This window comes from Lynx canadensis, chromosome A1, assembly GCF_007474595.2.
Source record: "Lynx canadensis isolate LIC74 chromosome A1, mLynCan4.pri.v2, whole genome shotgun sequence".
Classification (NCBI taxonomy): Eukaryota; Metazoa; Chordata; class Mammalia; order Carnivora; family Felidae; genus Lynx; species Lynx canadensis.
Window position 1 is genome coordinate 213,765,194 of NC_044303.2, and position 24,308 is coordinate 213,789,501.

Below are 24,308 nucleotides of genomic sequence, written 5' to 3' on the forward strand. Positions count from 1 at the left end.
CTTTTGCACTGCTGGTGGGAATGCAAACTTGTGCAGTCACTCTGGAAGTTCCTCAAAAAATTAAAAACAGAACTACCCTACGACCCAGCAATTGCACTACTAGGAATTTATTCAAAGGATACAAAAATGCTAATTCGAGGGACACACCTGGTTAGCTCAGTCAGTTAAGTGTCCGACTTTGGCTCAGGTCATGATCTCACAGCTTGTGGGTTCAAGCTCCACAGGTTGGAGCCTGCTTCAGATTCTGAGCCTCCATCTCCCTCTGCCCCTCCCCCACTCACACACTGTCCCCCCCAAAAAATAAACATTAACAAAAAATTTTTAATGCTGATTCCAAGAGGCACATACACCCCAATGTTTACAGCAGCACTATCAACAATAGCCAAATTATGGAAAGAGCCCAAATGTCAAAGACTAATGAATGGATTAAGAATATGTGGAATACTACTCGGTGATGAAAAAGAATGAAATCTTGCCATTTGCAACAATGTGGATGGAACTAGAGTGTATTATGCTAAGCGAAATTAGTCAGAGAAAGATATCATATGATTTCACTTATATGTGGAATTCGAGAAACTCAACAGATGAACACAGGGGAAGGGAAGGAAAAATATGATAAAAACAGAGAGGGAGGCAAACCATAGAAGACCCTTAAATACAGAGAACAAACTGAGGACTGCTGGAGGGGAGGTGGGTGGGGGGATGGATTAAATGGGCAATGGGTGATGGGCGTTAGAGGGCACTCTTTGGGATGAGCACTGGGTGTCATATGTAAGAAATGAATCACTGGGTTCTACCCCTGAAGCCAAGACTACACTTTATGTTAACTAACTTCAATTTAAATAATAAATAAATAAATAAATAAATAAATAAATAAATAAATAAATAAATGACAGGTGGCAAATAGAAGAAAAAGAGTAAGAAAAGTAACGTTTTGATCCAGGAAGCCTAGATTGAACATCAAAATAATACAATTCTAAGGAGCGCCTGGGTGGCTCAGTTGGTTAAGTGTCCGACTTTGGCTCAGGTCATGATCTCATGGTTCATGAGATGGAGCCCCTTATCGGGCTCTGTGCTGACAGCTCGGAGCCTGGAGCCTGCTTTGGATTCTGTGCCTCCTTCTCTCTCTGCCCCTCCCCTGCTTGTGCTCTGTCTCTCTCTCTCTCTCTCACTCTCTCAAAAATAAATAAACATTAACAGTTTTTTTAAATAAAATAATTTTTAAAAATGTTAAAATATTGGGAGCAAAAGGAAAATTCTAAAATTTTTCAGGAAAAAAAATAACAGATAACAAACAACAGGTCAAGAATCCAAATCAATTCAGCTTCCTAGTAGCAGCAGTGGAATTTAGAAGACAATCCTTCAAATCTTGAGGGAAAACGATTTCCAACCTAGAATTCCATAATAACGTATAAGGGAAGAATGAAGACATTTTCAGTCATGAAAGATATCAAGCTTTAGCTCTCATCCACCCTTTCTGAGAAACTCCTGGAGGATGTGCTCACCAAAACAAGAGCATAAGCCAAGAAAGATGAACCCATAGAGATCTAGACAGAGAGAGATAGGGAGGCAATGGGAGATACAGGGGGGTGTTGGGGAAAGAATCCAGACTGACAGCTGCGCAAACTGCTTAGATAGCAACCAAACCGGAAAATTTCAGGGGGCTTAAAATAGAGTTGATAGATGATTTAGTTATAAGCTCATAGGACACTAAGCAAACAATCAAAAACAGACTTTTTTTTAGCCCAAGGAAAACTAGAGCAATAAAGGAAATATCATTGTAATAGCCTATATGGGCCAACTACAAATAGCATTTAGAAGGCAATAATGATATAGACATTGAATGCTGAGCTAACCAAAAATATTCACACAGCCATTGAAAGAATGGCTGCAAGGAAAACCTTGAGTGTGTGGTGAACACGCAGTAGAAGAGAACCAAACTAACATCTTCCACTGGGATGGCAAGAGAGAAAAACAAAAACTGAAATAATCAAAGTAACCTGTTTTCTGGAGGTCTGAAGCCAAATACCAACAGAAATAGCTGCAAGGGTTGAAAATACTTTCCTCTGGATAAAACACCTCGGAATAAATCTAACCAAAGAGGTGAAAAATCTATACACTGAAAACTATAGAAAGCTTATGAAAGAAGTTGAAGAAGACACAACAAAATGATAAAATATCCCATGCTCCTGGATAAGAATAAATATTGTTAAAATGTCAATATTAACCAAAGCAATCTACATCAATGCAATCCCTATCAAAATAACACCAGCATGTTCACAGAGCTAGAACAAACAATCCTAAAATGTGTATGGAACCAGGAAAGACCCCGAATAGCCAAAGCGATTTTGCAAAAGAAAACCAAAGCAGGAGGCATCACAATCCCAGACTTCAAGCTGTATTACAAAGCTATAATCATCAAAACAGTATGGTACTGGCACAAAAACAGACACTCAGATCAATGGAACAGAATAGAGAACCCAGAAATGGACCCACAAACATATGGCCAACTAATCTCTGATAAAGCAGGAAAGAATATGCAATGGAATAAAGATGGTCTCTTCAGCAAGTGGTGCTGGGAAAACTGGACAGAGACATGCAAAAGAATGAACCTGGACCACTTTCTTATACCATACACAAAAACAAACTCAAAATGGATGAAAGACCTAAATGTAAGACAGGAAGCCATCAAAATCCTCGAGGAGAAAGCAGGCAAAAACCTCTTTGACCTCGGCCGTACCAACTTCTTACTCAACATGTCTCCAGAAGTAGGGAAACAAAAGCAAAAATGAACCAAAATGAAAAGCTTCTGCACAACGAAGGAAACAATCAGCAAAACTAAAAGGCAATCAACAGAATGGGAGAAGATATTTGCAAACGACATATTAGATAAAGGGTTAGTATCCAAAATCTATAAAGCACTTATCAAATTCAACACCCAAAAACCAAGTAATCCAGTGAAGAAATGGGCGAAAGACATGGATACTCCTCCAAAGGGGACATCCAGATGGCCAACAGACACATGAAAAAATGCTCAACATCACTCAGCATCAGGGAAATACAAATCAAAACCACAGTGAGATACCACCTCACACCTGTCAGAATGGCTAACATTAACAACTCGGGCAACAACAGATGTTGGCGAGGATGCGGAAAAGAGGATCTCTTTTGCACTGGCTGGTGCAGCCACTCTGGAAAACAGTAGGGAGGTTCCTCAAAAAATTAAAAATAGAACAACCCCACGACCCAGCAACTGCACTACTAGGTATTTATCCACGGGATACAGGTGTGCTGTTTCAAAGGGACACATGCACCCTAAAGTTTATTGTAGCACTATCTACAATATCCAAAGTATGGAAAGAGCCCAAATGTCCATCAATGGATGAACGGATAAAGAAGATGTGGTACATATATACAATGGAGTATTACCCGGCAATTAAAAAGAATGAAATCTTGCCATTTGCAACTACATGGATGGAACTAGAGGGTATTATGCTAAGAGAAATTAGTCAGACAAAGACATAGGACTTCATTCATATGAGAACTTTAAGATACAAAACAGATGAACATAAGGGAAGGGAAGCAAAAATAATATAAAAACAGGGAGGGGGACAAAACATAAGAGACTTAAATATGAAGAACAAAGGGTTACTGGAGGGGTTGTGGGGGGGGGATGGGCTAAATGAGTAAGGGGCATTAAGGAATCTACTCCTGAAATCATTGTTGCACTATATGCTAACTAACTTGGATATAAATTTTAAAAAATAAATTAAATTAAAAATAAATAAATAAATTGTGTGTGTGTGTGTGTGTGTGTGTGTGTGTGTAGACTGAGGAAGGTTACATAAATAAATTCACAGGTAACATCTGTAAAAAATATGAAATTAAAAATTCACTAGTATGGGAAGTTATGGCTAATATTTCTTTTGAAATTAACATCATGGAAGGCAACCACTTGTTTCTTTTCTCAGGGAAAGAATTTGGGGATAGAAAAAGCTGCTGATTTGATCAAATACTGTTTTTGCTTCAACCAATATACTTGCCAGCAACAAAAAAAGCTTTCCTCTGGGAAGTGAGAAATGGGAAATACAAGATAGGAAATTCTTGTTCCTAATAAGGCTTGTGTAATCTTACATTTTTTTTAAGTTTATTTATTTATTTTGAGAGAGAGAGAGAGAGAGAGAGAGAGAGAGAGAAGTGCAGAGAGAGGGAAGGAGAGAGAACCCCAAGCAGGCTCTGCAACTGTCACCATGGAGCCGGATGCAAGGCTCAAGCTCACAAACTGTGAGATCATGACCTGAGCCAAAGTCAGACGCTTAACCCACTGAGCCACCCAAACGTCCAATCTTCTGACTTTTTAAACTATGTAACTGTGTAACTAACTCCCATAAGATTAATATTTTTAAAAAATACTTCTTTCTGGCTGTTCCTACGCTATACAACAATGGGTTTCATTTGCAAAACAGAGATTGCACTTTTATTTTTGTTGTTCACAAAGTTCCATCTACTCCAAAGGCTTTCAGAATTTCAACACTACAACTTACAATGCTTCTTTCTTCCCCTGCTGTGTGTTAGTTATTTTACACTTAACATGCATTCTTTGCTCAAAAATTCTGCTGACCCACCACTTGGTCATTTACCCCAGGCTAATTCTAAAAATAAATGGCTCTTGTACTGATTAAATACTGTTATCTCTACAGTTGTTATGCAGCCCCAGAGTAATGACATATTAATAACTAAAAGGATAAAACTATAGTTCTTCACACAAAAATGTGTGTGTGTAAGAATTCTCGTTCTGCATCTCATAACATGTATAGACAAAACAACTGCTAGCCTCTATTGCTTGAAAAAATCTTTATTTTTAAACTAGCCTTTTTGAAACTAAATTTATTGCTGAGTATAGAATACTGAGGGCAGTAGTAGGCGTTAGAATTGAATCAGTTTTAAATAAAGATCATTATTTTTTATGAATATTTACTCAGGTGTGTGTATCTTGGTGATGATATATGTTAGTTAAAGATAAAAGAGGGGGGAAATTTTTAACTATTGATTTCAATGCTAAGTCCCTAAAAGGAATGATTAATGTCCCTTCATTTTACAGTACAGCACATGACCAAATAAAATTTTAGTCATATTATTATTTGAGATGGTGGCATTATCAGTTTTTACCCATTAAGAAATTCAGACATCTGTGATATGATCTTAAAGATGACTTAAGATCAGGGGCGCCTGGGTGGCTCAGTCGGTTAAACCTGACTTCAACTCAGGTCATGACCTCATGGTCCATGAGTTCAAGCCCTGCATCTGGCTTTGTACTGACAGCTCAGAGTCTGGAGCCTGCTTCAGATTCTGTGTCTCCGTCTCTCTCTGCCCCTCTCCCGCTCATGTTCTCTCTCGAAAATAAATAAGCATTAAAAAAAATAAGATTAATTTAAGATCAAAAAAACTGCCAAAAATGTTACCTCCAAAAGAGGGGGGAGATGGGAGACTCTCTAGTTCTCTGAGGTTTAACATGGAGTTTTCAAGGACAAAAATGTGGTCCGTCATATGTTTCATACCTGAATGAGCACAAATCCAAACCCAGGATCAGTGTGAAGAGGCCTGATTCTCATCCAACCTCACCGTTTCGGGGAGGAAATTCCACCTCAGAGAAAGTCAGTGCCATGCCCGGCCACACAGCAGCTGAGTGGAGATGCCAAAGCCAGAGTACCTGCTTCTCCTTCCAGGGTTCTTTCCCCACAGCAGGGCCTCACCCCTGCAAGGGCGATTATCATCACATACATAAAATAGTAATAACTATAATAAAACCTCGCATTTAGTGTGTGTCTGGCACTGCTTCAGCACATCCCGTGTGTTAGCTCATTTAGCCCTCTCAGCATCCCCAAGATGGGGTGCCCCAACCACCCCTACTTGACCTGAGGAGCCCGAGGTACCGAGGTTTAGCAGCAGCCCACCTGTTTTGCCAGTGAATGCCTGAGCAGGGCAGGTGCTCTGGGAGAAGTAAGAGTGATTAGTACTTTAACCACTTATGGAGAAGTAAGAGTGATTAGTAAAATGTCCCCAGAAAGGGGCGCCCAGGTAGCTCAGTCAGTTGAGCAGTCCAGGTCATGATTTTGGCTCAAGCCATGAACTCTCAGTCTGTGGGTCAAGCCCTGAGTTGGGCTCTGTACTGATGGCTCAGAGCCTGCTTGGGATTCTCCCCCTCACCTCTCTGCCCCTCCCCCACTTGCTCTCTCTCTGTCTCAAAATAAATAAATAACCATTCTGGGGGCACCTGGGTGGCTCAGTCAGTTAAGCTTCCGACTTCTGCTCAGGTCATGACCTCAGGGCTTGCGAGTTCAAGCCCTCCACCATGCTCTGTGCTGACAGCTCAGAGCCTGGAGCCTGCTTCAGGTTCTGTGTCTCCCCCTCTCTCTGCCCCTGCCCTGCTCACGCTCTGTCTCTCTCTCAAAAATAAACATTTTTTTAATTAAATAAACAAAATTTTTTTTAATTTTTTAAAAAGGTGCCCAAAGAGAGCTTTGTTATCAAGCAACTTTCTCTCCTGAGGGTACAGAAATGGGGAGTGGGGGTGAAGGCTTAGGAGAGAAACTTTGGTTGTATATTTCTGAATATTTATATTTCCACCAGGTCACTGCTGGAAATGTATTTCAGAGTAAGCATGGTGGCCTTATCACCTGTAAAGCATACAGTTCAGCCCAGCAAACTTCCACTACTAAATTCAAACGTGGAAGAAAAACATAGAAGCAGCAGCAAAAAGACCTGGGAACAGCTCTGAGGCTCCGGAATTTAAAATAATCGGCAGCACCAGACTATAGCCCAAGGCCTCTGAGACCCCGGGCCTACCAGGGCACTGGTTCCTCTCTACCCCTCGCCTCAGCCACACCATTGTGAGGCTGAGGGGCCTGTCCTCCTCTGGGCTGACCGCTCCGCTAGGCCAGGAATCGCAGGCCATGTGTACATGGCTCACCACCACCAGCATTTAGACCTTCAGGGCTTTGGCAGCATAGACGCCTAGGCGGATCGCGGCCCGCGCCCTCAGGGTAACACGCCCCCGATTCCCAGCCCTTCCTGGCCTCCAAAGCCAGGCCCTGGAAACGCCTGGCCCTCGAAAGTCAAGAGCTGAAAAACCAGGTTCCGAAGAACAGAGGAACCCGAGGTCTGCAGGGGTCTGCGGTAACCTGGGGACAGGGAGAGGGGAAAGAAGTAAACGTGGGTTTCTCCGCCGGGCGTGGCGAGTCCGCAGCGGTTGGACACAAGTGCCCTTTTTCATAATCAGCGAAACCGGCGCCCCGCCTGCTTGTCTGGCAGGGATTCGGCGCAGACAGACTGGAGTTCAACGCTCAAAACTTGGCGGTGCATCCCCACTGTCAACACCTCCCGTCTCCTCCCTCTAAAGAGTGCGTTCACTCCGGAGTCGAGTCCGAGTGGCCAACCTGGGAAAAAGGGATTGCCACAGCGCCATCCTCCGTGGAGCCTCTGCCCACTCTCACCTGTTCCTGAGGCCCCCAGCTTCCGGTTGCGCTGTGTCCCACGGCCAGCGTCCAGGCGCCTGGCCTTGCCAAATCGTGGGCTAGCCCTGTGTTTGGCTCAGTCCTTCTCCCCTTTAGCTTCCCCGCGTGGGGTCGTGGGGTTGTGGGGTCGTGGGCAGCTTTGCCCGGACTGCACCACTGACAATCCAGGCACGTGCGCGCCGAGGGGGAGCAGAGGTGTGATTCCCTGAGCACCTTGCACCCCAAACCTGACACCCGGAAGGAGGGAACCGCACTTTACTGGGACCTCAGCCCACCTTCACGCAGCCTACGCTGCTGTAAAAGGGGCCTTATTGGGGGCATCTGCAATTAGGTATCCGCGACCACCCGCTTCTCCACCCGCTCGCTGTAGCCATAGCCGCCATCCTCAACCTTGAGCTTTGTTCAGTTAGGTGGCTGTTCAAACCTCCACAGACCCGGGGAGAAAACTTGGGGGGGGGGTACACTTGGAAAAGCAGCACAGCGCCCGCTTCTCCAGCGCTCTCTCGCGCAAAGCCTCAGTCAGGACGCTTCAGAGACCGCGGTTTCGAACGCACCGGGGGTGGGGGTGTTAAGTGAACCTGAGTCCAGACACAACGAGGCATTCTTGGTGGAAACCGCAGGAGCTCGTTTATAAGGGGCACAGAAGAAATGAGAAGGGCGAAACAATGACCCTTTAAAAGAAAGCTGGGATTTGTGGAAGGAGCAGCCAGGAAAACCGGACAACCAAGCTAGCCAAATAGCGGCGAGCCAGCAGTGAGTCCGCATACGCTTCCGCACTAGTGGGGGGCGACACGTCGGTAAACGACTGGGCAACAAGTTCTTTCGGCCTTGAGACGTTTTCAGACCATGTTTGGAGCAGGGCATCGGAGTGCGCCCCCAATCACTAGACTGGCGCTGGTGAAGGGGGAGGGAGGAAGAAAAGCCCAAGCGGTTCGACAGCACCTGTCGGACCTGGTCAAGCGGGAGCTGCAGGCTCAGACGCCCCTCCCCCAGGCCCTCTACATTCACCCCGAGACCTGGAAGGGCGATAGTCAAAGGTTGTCGCAGCCAAACAGCGCACGCCCCGGCGAATCCCCGTGTGCGCGATCTCCCCCTGTCCTCTGTGCAGCAGTGGGTAGTGGACTCCGCAGAGGAGCGGACGGGTACGTAGGGAGAGCCGCCGAGAGCGGTAGGGTTAAGGCCGGAAGCCCGGGGCGCGCTCCTGCTCACCTCGCTCACTGGCCTGGATGTAGCGCACGATGTCGTCCAGATCCAAGTCTTTGGTCTCATCGAAATTGTAGGCAGACGTATGCAAGCCCTCCTCCTGGAAGACTTCGTGGACCCCTTCGAGGGTGAAGTAGCAGTTCCGCTCCAGCTTGTCATCGCTGTAGACCAACGCGGCGCGGCTCCACTGGTGGTGGCGAAATAGGGCGAGCATCATCTCACCCATCTTAGCGTATGCGGGTGCCACGCGCGTGAGGTGCGAGTATTCCGTGTCCTTATGCTGGAAGCCGGCGGCTAGTGCCCCTGCCGACAGCATAGGCAGGTCCCAGTGCGACGCAAGCCGGGCCACCGGCGCTGCCGCGTACTCGCACACCGGCCCCAAGATGAGATCCGGCTTGGCGCCGCGTGCCGCCGCCACGCGGTCCACCAGGCTGAAAAGTGCGCGGTTGCCGCAGTCCGAGTCTTCGTAAGCCACATGGAAGCGAGTGCCGGGTGGCAGAAGCCGCCTCTCGGTCCCGTTGCCCTCCACGCTGCGCAACGCGTATTCGATGGCCGGCCGCACCCGGGCCAGGGAGAACAGGTAGGAGTCGTCCTGGGGTAACAATACCAGCACCTCGATCTTCTGCGGCGGCAGCGCCTCTCTCTCCTGGCGCCCTCCGCCGGGGCTGGCGCCCTCGCCGCCACCGCCACCGGTGCTGCCGACCAGCAACGCCCAGACAAGCAAGACGCACTCGGAGAAAGTGAGCACCAGCAGGGACGGCATCGTGCCGCAGGAAAGCGCTTGCCCTCGCTGCCGACTCGCCCTCTGCCCCCCACCCACCCTTCCTCTTTCCTCCCCACTCTTCTCTGCGAGGTCCCTGCGCCCCCTTGGGCGCTCTAAGAAAATAGAATATCCCTTTCACTAACTTAACAAAAGACAGAGAGGAAGAGTCCTTTGCAATGTCACTCGTTTAAAAAAGGGAGAGAGAGAGAGAGAAGGAAGAAAAAGTTCACCGCGTGTAAACCTGTACGCCTGTAATATATATATACTTATAAATAAATATATATATATATATATATATATATATATATATATATATATATATTTGCCCTCCCTTTATATATACTATTTTACTTAGAGGTGGCTTCTTATTTGGGCGTTGCTAAGATTGCTTTTGAAAGCGTATTTGTAAAAAACAAAACAAAACAAAAAAAGGAAAGAAAAGAAAAAAAAAGTTAGACTTGTCCAAGTGCTTGTAATTGACGGTGCATCTCCCCCGCATTTGATCTCATTGATTAGCGCCGGTTCCTGGATCCATAGTCCGCGTTTAAATAGCGTGGCAGCGGCGGAGCGTGTTACCACACAAGGCGCTCCGAGGCTGGGCTTGTATTTCCAGCGGGTGGGGTGGGTGGGGGTGGGGAGTGATGGGGGCTGGGCTGGGGGAGCCTCTCATTAACATTCTTACATCAGGGCTCCTCCCCGCACCCCTACCTTCCCACCCTTCCCGGGTCCCTAACCCCAACAGCTCCCAGCTACCCCTCGGCCTTGGCCTTAAAGCCGCAGTCGCCCTCGTCCGCACCGGCGGGAGCCCCCACCACACCGCACCACCCCTGGGGTCCGCCGCCTTACCCTGGCCGCGCACGCGGCAGCGCTTTCCCCAGCTCCAGGCTTTACACAGGGAAATGTGTTTGATAGTAAAGAAGTGCGCACAGGCACACACAAACCATGCAAAAAATAACTGGATTAGAGGAAGGGGGTGGTCCTAGAAATTTGTAGTTTCGTTGCAGAACTCCGTAGGTCCCGCTCGCTCTCACCTCTTTCTCACTCCGGCCAAATTCCCTCCTGACGCGCCAACTCGGGGCGGGCACCGACCTTCCTGGTCCCTTGGCGCAAGGTCAGGGAACAGGGACCAAGGTCCCAGGGCAGACGGCTCGATCGAGGACCCAGAACTCCCAGCTAGCCGAGGCGTTACTTACACCCCTCCCTACCCCGCTTTCCCCTGCTACGCGCCCGCGTCCTCCCCCTGGGCCACGCGGGTTCGCGCGGGAGTCGTAGCGTTTCCAGGATTCCAGTGTCCCCGCGCAAAGCCCCTCAGCCGGCGCGCTGCAAGCAGAAAAGCGAAACTTGTTGCTCCCAAAGGCGAGCGAAGAGTTCCGCTTCTCGAAGTGGCGAATAGTTTGAAGAGCATCTCCGAAGCGTCCTCAGGGTTTTGTTTGCCAAACCAGGTAGCTAAAGAGACCTCCCTAAATCGTCACTCGAGGGTCCCCTGGGTGCAGCAGCACCACCCTCCGCTCTAACCGCTTCTCCTCGCCAGCGCGCGACACCCTGTGCTCCGGGTTCTGCACTGCCGAGAGAGGTCCTGTGTCGGAGACCTAGGCTTGCCACTGGTCACAGCCACAACGGCAGTGGGGACAAGGATGGAAACGGCGGTGAAGTCCGCGGCCAGAGGAGCCTCGCGGAAGTCCGCCGCGCTTCAGGGCAGGTCCAAATGGAACTTGACCCGCTGAAAGTGACAACACGCCGAGGTCATTTGCAGTGTGAACGTGCTACATTGGACTGGGGAATTCTGATACTTAAAGGCCACAAATTAAAATAAGGTGAAAATGATTTTAAATGGGCTTTCATTAGACTGGGTGTCTGTGTCCACGAATTTCTATTAGTCTTAGACCAACGCCCTCTTTCGGCAGAAACTTGCAGCCGACTGACTGCTATCGCCGGTGCCACCGTCCCAGGCGCTGCATTTGGTTGGTTTGTTGTTGGTTGTTCTTTTCTTTCTTTGTCCTTTCTTTCTTTCTTTCTTTTTTTTCTTTTAAACACGGATGCCCCAAACAGCAATCGCTCTTATTTGTGACGGTGAAAAGGCAAACTGGGATTTAAGGAGACGTGGCAACTTCAAGTAACAGCGCTTGTTGCCATTTAAAGCACCTCCTTAACGCTCTTTCTGGCACCGGAAGTGTGATTATGGATAACATTTCACTCTCTGGGTCATTTAGATTTCAGATTATGCACCATGATCCCTAAAACTTCCAAGTAGGACCTTCCAACCCCTGCATGAACTCTCATTTATTTAATCAGAGCTGCAAATCAGCAGCAAAAGAGGCATCTGTATAAAATTTTAATTCCACAAAGAGGTAATTCGCACATACTGGAAATTAGATTTAGCACTTCACAGCAATTAAATCCTCCCTGAACTCCTGGGAAGAAAGAGGATGGAAGGAAGAGGGAGGGAGGGAGGGAGGGAAGGAAGGAAGGAAGGAAGGAAGGAAGGAAGGAAGGAAGGAAGGAAGGAAGGAAGAGAGAGAGAGAGAAAGAAAGAAAGAAAGAAAGAGAAAAAAGAGAACACGACTATATCACGAATTCCTTGGGTCTTAAATGGATTTTGAAACTGGTTGCCAGGAGACGTGAAGGAACCAAGGTTTCCTATTACTGCTTTCTGTGCCCTGCGTCTGGGGAACACCAGCCAATGGCGATATGATTCTGCACACTATGTGGTGTGGGTTTATTAGGAGAGTCTGGGGTTTCAGTGGCACCGGGCGTGAAGGCCTCTGCCCCACCGGCACCGAGGGTCACGCCCAGGGCAGTACGTTTGCGTTTGGATGAGTATCATAGTCTCCCAGTGGCCTTTGGATCAGAGCTCTCAACTTCCAGCCTGTTACTCAAGGGCACCGAGAAACCAACCTGTGGAAAGGAAGAGCCCCCAAACTAGACAGCAGAACCAGAAAAACCAGCATTACTGCCCATGCTGGTGTTCAAAGCACCCCTTAAAATTTTTCAATGAGCAGAAATTAGGATTTTTTTTAATTGAGGTATAATTAATACATAACATTATATTAGTCTTGTAATATGTATTATGTTGTATAATTTATACACAACATGATTCCATATTTTTATATAATGGGAAATGGTCACCACAATAAGTCTAGTTAACTTTCATCACCATGCATAGTTGCAAAAATGTTTTTCTTGTAATGAGAACTTTTAAGATCTCTTTGCATCTTTCAAATATGCAATGCAGTCTTAACTGTAGTCAACATGCTATACATTACCTCCCCAGGACTTATTTATTTTATAGAAATTATGATTTTTACTTTTTTTAATGTTTATTTACTCTTGAGAGATGGAGAGAGATGGCATGAGCGGGGGAGGAACAGAGAAAGAGGGAGACACAGAATCTGAAGCAGGCTCCAGGCTCCAAGCTGTCAGCACAGAGCCTGATGGGGGGTTCAAACCCATGAACCACTAGATCATGACCTGAGCCGAAGTCAGATACAACTGAATGAACCACCCAGGCACCCCCTTGAAATTAGGATTTTTGAAGAAAAATCTTTAATTGAAAATATGCACATCATAGGAAACCCCATCAAGTAATTTAAGTATATGAATTGTAATATTACAAGTTTACTTTCCATCAAACTAAAATTTTTCCAAATAGCTGGAAGTCTGTGTGAATATCTTGACTATCATGAAGTTCTCCAATCTTAGGACTAGAAAAGATTTTAGAAGTCACGCAGCCTGACACCTTTCATTCATTAAGGCCAAAGAATAGAAAATACATACTTAAATATATCTTCATCCCTGAGATTGAATTAGAAATAAGCATTACCACCTATTATACCATCTAAAAAAGGTTTGGAAACAAAGCTAATTTTCATTAAATAATAACAGTCTTTGTATAAAAATTTTATTTTATATGTGGCTAAGTTTTGAGGATATACAGCACACTAAGATAATTATTAATAGGTTATAATAGAATTTTTTGCAGCATTATAATCATAAAAGTGAATCAAACCAAGAAGAGAGGGGAAAAGAAAACAAATAGAAATAACTCATCCCTCAGACTCAGTTTTTAAATACTGTTCCTTTTAATTCTGTAAAACACTGATATTGGGGGGGGAGGAAGATTGCTAACCTTTTCACTTAGTACATTATGGCTACAATTGCTGAATGAAAACAAAAGAAAGTTAGAGGGAAGTCCTGGAAAATAAAAGAAAATTACTCAAATGAAAGGCAATGTTAGCTGTAAACATGATTATTACAGAAACTAATAGACTTTTTATAGGATTTAGAAATGTTTTCATCTATATCCACAAACTATATTTTTTTAACTTTAAAATAAAGTGGCCAGTTTTCTATATTCAATTGTTTGGTTTCCAGCTCTTTGAAATGAAAGCAGTGTCTATATGTTCATTCCTCTACCACCAGGAAAGACAGCATTATCTAAGGAACCTCAACATGTAATTCTTTGAAATGTGTTAGAAATGCTATAAGGAAATTTTCTCCACCAGTTTTAATTGTCTGTATGATCTTCTCCCTCACAATCCCCATGGCAATCTCTAAAGCAAGAGCCCTTCCAGATTTTCGCAGAGAACATCTCCCTTGTGAAGCCAGCCCTGAGGTCACATTAAAGAATATTCCTGTGAAGCCTTCAGCCCACAAAGAAAATACCTTCTGGGGACAGAATTGTTGAAAACACACTTCCCCCTAGAGGCAGAAAAGATGAAAGAATATTACACACAATTCACAACATTTCTGTAATTTAATGAGTATTGTATTGAGGTTTTATTTTTAACATATATTTGATGTTTTAGAGGGAACCATTCAAGACATGGGAGGGAAATCAGTGAATGCCAAAAAATTAAATTAAAACTTTGCCTCAGGGTTTTAGTTTTCTTTAGCAGGGACCCTATTCATTGATTGACCCTTTTTCTTCTATTATACAAATCTAGGATTTTTTCCAGCACTATAAATAATAGCAATTACATATTTTTTCTATTTAAATTTATGATTCAATTTCATCAGAAACTGCAGTGAAAGGTGGCCTTGAGGGATTCTTTTGAAAACACAGCTCTAACAGATTTTCTTCCTTATGGTCAGATTTGTTTCTAAATTACTGTCAGGTTTCCATTAACTACAGGTTTCCATTAACTACATTCTGTTTTCACTTCTTTGAAGATGTCCTGAGACAAAGTGACGTTAGAAAGACTTCTGAAAAACATACAACTGGTCTGATTTAACCTGAGTACTGACATGTTTCCTAGGATTTGCAAGCCACATGAAGAATTCTCCTATTATTGATTTAGAGGTAAGTTATTTAATGTAGAGTATCTCATTCACAAAAAACAGTGTATATGCCTCAGCTTCATGCATACCAATACTGACTATATTCTGTTGGTATAATTACTTGTACATTGCATTGAATTATTCCAGAAAGGATTTGTGAAAGCACATAAAAATATAAAGTGGAAATTTGGAAAAATGTCCTTAGGGCAAAATCCACAGCCATTGGGTCCTCCTCTCTTGGATTGTGCTATTCCTTTAAGCCTTTACTAACAGCCACAAACCTCAGCAACATCCACCTCTCCCCTCTGAGCTTCCACCGTGTTCCTCAGGGTTATGAGCACACTCAGTTTTACTTCCATTTCCAGGGAGGCACATCAGGGCTGGGATCCAGGCTTCAGAGTGGCGTCCTGGGGAGCCAGCACATGCGTAGAACACTCACAGCACGTCAGTAGGCTATCACCTCACCTCCTTGGCCAGTTTCCCCACTTGCCTCAATTTTCTTGCTTCTAAAATGGAGAATATAATATTGTTCTGGTGTTGGGGTCCCTGGGTGGCTCAGTCCATTAACCATTGGACTCTTGATTTCAGCTCAGGTCATGATCTCAAGATAGTGAGATCGAGCCCCACCTCAGGCTCTGTGCTGACAGTGCGGAGCCTGCTTGGGAGTCTCTCGCCCCCTTTCTCTCTGTCCCTCCCCCCCAAAATAAATAAATAAACATTAATATATATATATTAAAAAATAAATAATAAAATAAAATAAAATAAAAATATATATTATATATAGTATATATACTGTAAATATATATGTATTTATATATATTTATAAACATACTATATTTTTATATATAAACAATATATCTATAGGTAGATAGATAGATAGATAGATAGAGTTGTAGGAGTAAGGATCAGAAAAAATAGATGCAGTCCTTTGTATGCAGAAGGAAATTAATAAATGGCAGCTCTCATTATTAAATTCCTTTCAATGCCTGGTAAAAAGTACTACACCAAGTAAGTGTTCAATAAATGTTTATGGAATGAAGGAATTAATTCAAAACCCCAAATGATGTGGCTTATGTGTAACTTGCTTAGAACTATCTATTGCCTCATCACAACAGACCTCACTTAATAATGTTTATTTGGTGACAGTGGCTTCCCTAGGGGGAAACGCTTTTGGCAATCACTGTGATATTGGCCCTGGATGTCCAACCTCAGATATTTCCTGGTAAGCTTGAGACAAGAGCTAGTTCAATATTCTTCCTTCTGCACAGTGGAGCAAAGAGAGCAGGCACTGATGTTTGCCACCCACAGCTGCCCTTAACATCTAAAAGCCTCCAGAAATCCAGGCTGCCTCCAACCTCAGAGAACTAACAGGAACAAGGGAGACAGGGATACATCACAGAGTGATTTCTTTAAAAAGAGAAAAAAATAGAAGCAGCTGCTCAAAGGGGCAGGACTTTGAGGATGGGGAAGCAATAGAAAGATTATATGGAAGTACAAAGAGGATTGTGCTGCAAGGAACATATTTATAGATTGTGTACATTATAATAAATAATGAGAAAAGAATAGAATGGTATCCTAATGTACTAAAAACCCAGGTAATAAAAGTATCAGGTCCAGGGCTTAATGCTCTTGTCCAATTCAGCAAACCTTTCAAAATCCCTATAGTGTATCAAGGATAATGGTGTTCTATAGCTTAAACCTATCATATCAGACAGTCATTTGTTTTATTTGGGGATATGATTTGACCCAAGTTATACTTAAATCTATGCACTAGCAATCACATTATAATGGCGAATATGCTATGTTTAGGAGAAACGTTATAAGGACAAAATTATATCAAATTTCAAAAACATAAATATAATTTTCCTGGTGTTATTACATTACAGTATCGAACAGTTTGTACTCTAAATTAACAAACATTAACCTATTAGAATATAAACTGCATGAGGGCTGCGATTTTTTTCTTTAATCCTGCACCATTGATAAATCCAAAGAATACAAATTTCCCATAAAACAGAATTTAGAAGAGAAATAGTAAAGTAATGAAAGGAAAAAGATAATTCAAAGAGAAATTCGCTCATAGATACAAACTCACATATATATAAACTTCTAAATTCATAATTTTCAGAACATTCAGATATGACCATATTGGATTTCTGAGTATACAAATAATCTTATAAGCTAAAAATCCTAAATATCAATTTTAAGAGGTCTCAACACACTGATACACCAGCATCTCATCACTCGTGCTCAATTCTTGATTATTTTCTTGCCAGTGAGAAAAATGCAGTACCCTAAAAGAAATCAGCTCATTATCTTTTGTAATGCTATGAACTGGAATTTAAGGTCGATGAGGAACATTTCTGTCACACTAATGCTCAATGCTGTGAGATGCAATTTTTTATTTCTTTCCAGCAAGTACATTCCACTAGGTATTAAATCTTGGATAGCTGATACATAAGACTAAAATAGAATAGAATGCCATGAGGAAAACATCAGGAAAATTCTTGACATTTGCCCTCTCATACTTTTGGTGATCATGTTGTGACATCAAATTTCGCCCTGACACTAGTGGAGAAAATTGTTTCTTCAAGCTGACATTGTTACTTTTCAATTGTTGACAACTCCTTTGGCATTAAATGTTCTTCTTTCCTCTTCATCCATCCTACAAAAATATTCTCTTGTCAGCCCATATTCTCTTTTTCCTTTACTAACTGCCTGGGGGAAATAGTAAAGATTATTTTAAACAGAATCCATTGCGTTGCAGACTCTTGGAAGTCTCAAAGTATGACATGGAGAAGACTTTCTACGTGGGCCACTTTCTCATATTCAAGTGTATATTACATGCATGAATTGTCTCAAATTGCAAATCATTCATGTTGTAATAAATCATTATGGGGTTTTTTAAACCTCAGGTACAAATTTTTTAATTAATCACAACCTCAATTCCTGGCACATTCAATCTGGCACATATCGATCTGAAAGTTTCTTAATTTCTCTCCTTCATTGCTCTCTTCACATTCCTTTTACTCCATGGGATCATCTTTCTGTGTTTAATATATGCCATTGATACATCTATATTCTTGAAAAAGAGTGTTTCTCATGCATGCATGTGTTATTCCAAAATAGAAATTGTATTGTCCTATTTCTCATTTTCACAGAGAATGACATGGATAGATCTTAACTATTAGGTGAAAATTTTACATCCTTAATTTGTTTTGTTTAATTTTGTTTAATTTTTAAAACTGGTGATCTCTTTTTTTCCTAACTTTATTGAGGAATAATTCACAAACATAAGTGTACTTATTTACATTGTACAACGCCATGATGAGATAGACATATATATTGTGGAATAGTTACCAAGGTCAAGGTAATTAGTACATACATCACCTCATATAGTTAACTCTTTTTGTGTGTTTGGTGAGAATGCTTAAAATCTACTCTCAGCAAGTACTCAAGTATACAGTATTATTTTTTTTAAGTTTATTTATTTTGAAAGAGAGAGATATATGGTTTACAAATATTTTCTCCCCTTCCATAGGCTGCCTTTTCAATTTCCTGATGGTTTCTTCGGCTGTATAGAAGTTCTTTAGTTTAATGTGCCCCACTTGTTTCTTTCAGCTTTTGTCACCTGTGCTTTTGGTGTCTTATCCAAGGAATCATTACCAAGACCAATGTCAAAGAGCTTCTTCCCTGATTTTGTCTATAATTTTTATGATTTCACGTCTTACATGTAAGTATTTAATTCATTTCAACTTAATTTTTTGTGAGTGGTGTAAGATACAGGTTCAATTTCATTCCTTCGCATGTAGATATGCAGTTTTCCCAATATCATATTAAAGAGAGTACCCTTTCCCCATTGTGCATTCTTGTTGCCCTTGTCAAAGATTAGTTGACTATATATGTGTGGGTCTTCTGGGCTCTCAGCTCTGACCACTGGTTTGTGTGCCTGTTCTTATACCAAAACCATACTGTTTTGACTATAGTTTTGTAATACAGTTTGAAATCAGGAAGTGTGATACTTCAGCTTTGTTCTTCTTTCTCAGTATTGTTTTGGCTACTTGGAGTCTTTTAGGGTTCCATAAACAGTTTAGGATAGTATTTGTTCTTTGAAAAATTCCATTGGAATTTTTTTTTAATTTTTTTTTTAATGTTTATTTATTTTTGAGACATAGAGAGACAGAGCATATACGGGGGAGGGTCAGAGAGAGAGGGAGACACAGAATCGGAAGCAGGCTCCAGGCTCTGAGCTGTCAGCACAGAGCCCGACGCGGGGCTCGAACTCACGGACCGCGAGATCATGACCTGAGCCGAAGTCGGACGCTTAACCGACTGAGCCACCCAGGCACCCCTCCATTGGAATTTTAATACGGATGGCATTGAATCTGTAGATTGCTTTCAGTAGTGTGAACATTTTAACAATATTCGTATAATCCAAGTGCATGGGGTATCTTTTCCATTTATTTGTGTCTTCTTCAATTTGTCTTATAGTTTTCAGTGCACAGGTCTTTCACTTGCCTGGTTAACTTTATTCCTAAGTATTTTATTGTTCTTTATGCCACCATAAATGGGATTCCTTTCTTTCTCTTTCAGATACTTCATTGTTACCATATAGATACCTATAACTGATTTTTATATGTTGATTATATATCCTGCAACTTTACTGAATTCATTTGTTAGTTCTAATAGTTTTTTAGTGGAGTTCTCAGGGTTTTCTTTATATAGGATCATCTGATCTGCAAAAGAGATACTATTACTTCTTCCTTTCCAATTTAGATGTCTTTCATTTCTTTTCCTTGCCTAATTTCCATGGCTAGGACTTCCAATATTATGGTAAATAGAAGTGGTGAGAGTGGACATCCTTTTACCTTTCCTAATCTTAAAGGAAAGGCTTTTCACTTTGCACCATTGAGTATAATATTAGCTGTGGGTTTGTCATATAATAGCCCTTATTATGTCAGCGCAGTGACAGCTCCAGCCATGGGGAAGAAGCATAGCAGTGGGGACCAGTGGGGAGTCTGGGCAGCTCCATCAGATGGTTTCTGTATTGGTGAGGACTGCAGGTGTCCTCAATAGCAAAGGCTGCAAGGGCAGTGAGGCTTACTAGGGTTCTGCTCTCTTTTTCCTCCATGGGGTAAAATCCCTCCAAGGGGATCCTTCTTGGAGCTGAGTTGTTTTGGACAGGGGGAGGGGATGACACAGGTAAAATGTTTCCTACTCTTTTCTATGCAGCCATCCTCGGTTTCTTAGCTCTGCAGAGTTCTGCTGCTCCTTCATTGTAGTCCAGAGCTTCCCCAGAGCTGTTTTCACCAGTTTGTAGTTGTTTACTTACTGGGATTTGTGTTTGTTTTTGTGGGGGAGATGAGTGCCAAGATCTTCCAACCAGCCATGGTGCTGAACTACATTATTACTTTTGAATGTTGCATAGTATTCCACAATATTTCACTTGTTCATCCTCCTAGCTTTCAACTAGTGTTAATTCTCTGCTGCCAGAAACTGCTCTGATGAAGATGGTCATCTGTGTCCCCTAGAGAGTTTCCCTAGGGCATTTGTTGCTGGGTCAGAGGTGTATGTGTTTGTATTTATTATGGCCAGATTACTCTGCAGTATGGCAGCATCAGTTTACGTCCCCACAAGCTCTACACGAGGGTTTCCTTTAGGAACGTCTTTAGAGCAAAACTTCCTAATGCCTGTTTAGTGTGTCTTCATTACCAAAAAAGAGGGCTGAGCCAGTTTCCTCAGACCCTACATAACGGCAGAGTCTGTCTTCTAGATGAAAAGAGAATTTGAACAAATCCTAAACCTGACTTTTAATTGTCTGAATTAGATCACCTACCTCTTCCTGTCCAAACACTGTGGCCAAAGCAATCACATGTGAGAACTGAATAACTGACGGCCCCAAGTAAAACCCCAGTATTGTTACCAAAAGAGGGAGAAAGGATGTTGAATGACGAGAACAAGTGCTTACTAGAGCATATGTTCCTGAAACCACAGCCTTGTGGTTAGCAGGTATGACCCATCCACAACCCTAGCCCAAGCCACAACATCTCTGAGCAATATCCAAGATGGCTCAGGTTTCTTTCTGCATAAAAGACCACCTCAAAACTTAATGGCTTAAAACGGCACCCATTTATTTACTCATGATCCTGTACGTGAGCTCAACCGGGTGGTTCTTCTGGTATTTTGTCTAGAATTACTCACGTGACTATAATCATCTGGCAGCTTATCTGGGGCTGGAAGATCCAAGAGGGCCTCACTCACATGCCTGGAGATCAACTGGGGCTGCCAGCTGGAATGTCTCCATTCTTATCCATGCAGCCTCTCTGACAAGATGGCCTGCATTTCTTACACAGAGCTGATAAAAGTAGGCAAGCCTCAGTGCAAGAGCACATATCAGGTCTCTGGCTTGACATTTGTTGATGTCTCACTGACCAAAGTGTGTCACATGGCCAAATCCAAAATCAACGTGGAAAGGCATCACATAGGGGGTAAGTACCAGATCCATGCTTTATTGGGAGCCATTAAAATTACAGTCTACTATCCTAGAGGACAGTTCCACAACATATTACACTAAACTTGTTTTCCTGAGAGTCACCTAGAAAGAGGCGGGACTCACTGGCCAAAAACTGAAACCAAGAAAGACAAACCTACAGAAATATTTGGCTCTTCTGGGGTGAGCCAGCCCAGGAGATTGAGGAAATGCTGACATAATGGGTTCTAAGACAACACCCCTACATGGAGACTGGGGAGAAGTTCAAAGTACAAAAGAGACAATGTGACTTCGAGCTTTGTAGCGCAAGGACATCTTCTGAACAGAGATTCTCAGCCATAGAAGCAATGTGTGGTAGAGAGGGCTAATTGTCCACCCAATACCCATTCTTCCCTTTGTGCTTATTAGCATAACCCCATTTTATTCAAGGCAACGATCTTCTCTAATGAAAAACTATATTGATCAGCCTCCCTCGAAACTAAGTATGGCAGTGTGAAACTAAATATGGCCAATCACACTCTGGAAAACAGTATGGCGTTTCCTCAAAAAGATAAAAATAGAACTACCCTACTATCCAGCAGTTGCACTATTAAGTATTCACCCAAAGGATACAAAAATACTGATTTGGAGGGATACATGCACCCCAATGTTTATAGCAGCATTATCTACAATAGCCAAATTATGGAAAGAGCCCAAATGCCCATCGACTGATGAATGGATTAAGAAGATGTGGTACATATAATGGAATATTACTCAGCCATCAAAAAGAATGAAATCTTGCCATTTGCAACAATGTGGATGGAGCTAGAGAGCATTATGTTAAGTGATATAAGTCAGTCAGAGAAAGACAAATACCATATCATTTCACTCATATGTGGAATTTAAGTAACAAAACATATGAACATAGGGGAAAGAAAAAAGACGCAAACCAGGAAACAGACTTTTTTTTAAATGTTTTTATTTATTTTTGAGACAGAGAGAGACAGAGCATGAGCAGGGGAGGGGCAGAGAGAGAGGGAGACACAGAATCTGAAGCAGGCTCCAGGCTCTGAGCTGTCAGCACAGAGCCGGACGCGGGGCTCGAACTCATGGACTGTGAGATCATGACCTGAGCTGAAGTTGGACACTTAACTGACTGAGCCACCCAGGCTCCCCAAAAACAGACTTTTAACTACAGAGAGCAAACTGAGAGTTACTGGAGGGGAGGTGGACAGATGGATGGACTAAATGGGTAATGAATATTAAGGAAGGCACTTGTGATGAGCCCTGAGTGTTTTATTAAATGATGGATGAATCACTAAATTCTACACCTGAAACTAAGATTATACTGTAGGTTAATAAACTGTAATTTAAATAAAAACTTGAGGAGCGCCTGGGTGGCTGTTGGTTGAGCATCTGAATTTGCCTAGGGTCATGATCTCACTGTTCGTGAGTTCAAGCCACACGTTGGGCTCACTGCTGTCAGTGCAGAACCGGCTTCCAATCCTCTGTCACCATCTCTCTATATCCTTCCCCCATTCATGGTCTCTCTCTGTCTCTCGCTCTCTCTCAAAAAATAAATAAGCATTTTTTAAAGATAAAATCAAAAACCCAAAAGGATAAAAAATAATAAAATAATAATAAATATGACTAATCAAATGTAAGTGGAAATTAATTGTTGGGTAAAATTTCCAGGAAGACTCTTAAAGGGGGGGCATACTGAGCTCCTTGGTCTTTTCCCTTCTTCCTCCCTGGAATATGTACATGATGGCTGGAGTTCCAGCAGTAATATTAGACTGTGAAATGACCTTGGGAATGGAGTCCTTGTGCCAACGATGGTGGAGTAGAAAAATCAGTATCTGCACTCGCTTTGGCAGCACATATACTAAAATTTGAATAATACAAAGATTAGTGTGGTCCCTGCACAAGGATGACACACAAATTTGTGAGCATTCCACATTTTTAGGTGATGTGGATTAAGGAGTACACTTGTGATGAGCACCGGGTGATTAAAATAAAAAATTAAAAAAAAAAGATTTTAACAATGGTGGCTAGATATATGTCAATAAATGTTTAGGGGGTGCCTGGATGGCTCAGTTGGTTGGGTGTCCGACTTCGGCCCAGGTCATGATCTCCCGGTTCGTGGGTTCGAGCCCCACATTGGGTTCCATGCTGACAGTTCAGAGCCTGGAGCCTGCTTTGAATTCTGTGTCTCCCTCTCTTTCTGCCCCTTCCCTACTCACACTCTGTCTCTCTCTGTCTCTCAAAAATAAATAGACGTTGAAAAAAAATTTTTTAATAAAATAAATGTTTATAGTGATGACTGAAAAAAGAAAAGAAAAATCAATATCTGAGTCCCCAGTGACAGACTGGTAGGCTTCTTTTACAAGAATGAACAAACTAAATTATTAAGCCATTCTTTGTTTGAGTTTTTGGCCAATACATCTGAACTTAATCCTAACTAGTACTACTCAAGGTAGATTGAGTAATTTATATTTTGTAAATTGGGCTATTTGTGGCTTCTTGAAATTTGGTGTTTATTTTCATTTTATTCTGTTTTACAGAAAGTCTTTAGAAGTTCTGTTCTTGTTCCAGTTGTACCCAGGAGCACAAGGCAAGAGAATCTTGCCCAGAGACTGTGTACAGGTGGGTAGTGGTAATAACAAAATGAGAAGACACATAAAGGTCATAATTAGAACTACAAATTGGCTTCCCTTCACCACTTTTACACATTGATAAACTTAAACAGTAGAGGTTCTGAATTACTAAGAGAAGAGAATTATTCTTCATACATCCTAGAGAGCCATCAGATAAACCTTGAACATTCTTTAAAAGATAGAAAATATTTGGACACAGAAAAGAGAAGACAATGGACATTCCAAACAAGGGTAGTCTCATAAGCATGAACTCTGAGTCAGTGACAGTGTTCTGGATGGACTCAGAGGAATGGACTTGTTAGGGTGAAGGGTTCATCTGGAAAAACCATAGGACTATGGTTTGGAAAAAGAACAGAGAAAGGTTTTAATAACATTTTAGAGCCTGATTATTTCTCCCGAAATCATCAAGCAGAGCCTGAGGATTT

The 24,308-nt window shown here is 42.6% G+C and overlaps 1 protein-coding gene and 1 non-coding gene across 3 annotated transcripts in view; one reads left to right on the forward strand and one right to left on the reverse strand.

Moving 5' to 3' along the window:
- The window catches only part of NPR3 (natriuretic peptide receptor 3), a 72,389-nt gene extending 62,668 nt beyond the window's left edge, over positions 1-9,721 (reverse strand). For both annotated transcript variants that reach the window (XM_030331750.1, XM_030331744.1), the window contains exon 1: positions 8,724-9,721. In XM_030331750.1, coding sequence (XP_030187610.1) covers positions 8,724-9,480 — 757 coding nt within the window. In that variant the 5' untranslated portion in view covers positions 9,481-9,721. The remainder of the gene's footprint in view (positions 1-8,723) is intronic.
- A 13,366-nt stretch (positions 9,722-23,087) lies between these two features.
- LOC115526479 lies at positions 23,088-23,190 on the forward strand. Its single transcript, XR_003972609.1, has one exon. It is a non-coding gene; the product is annotated as a U6 spliceosomal RNA (small nuclear RNA).
- Positions 23,191-24,308: the final 1,118 nt, after the last annotated feature.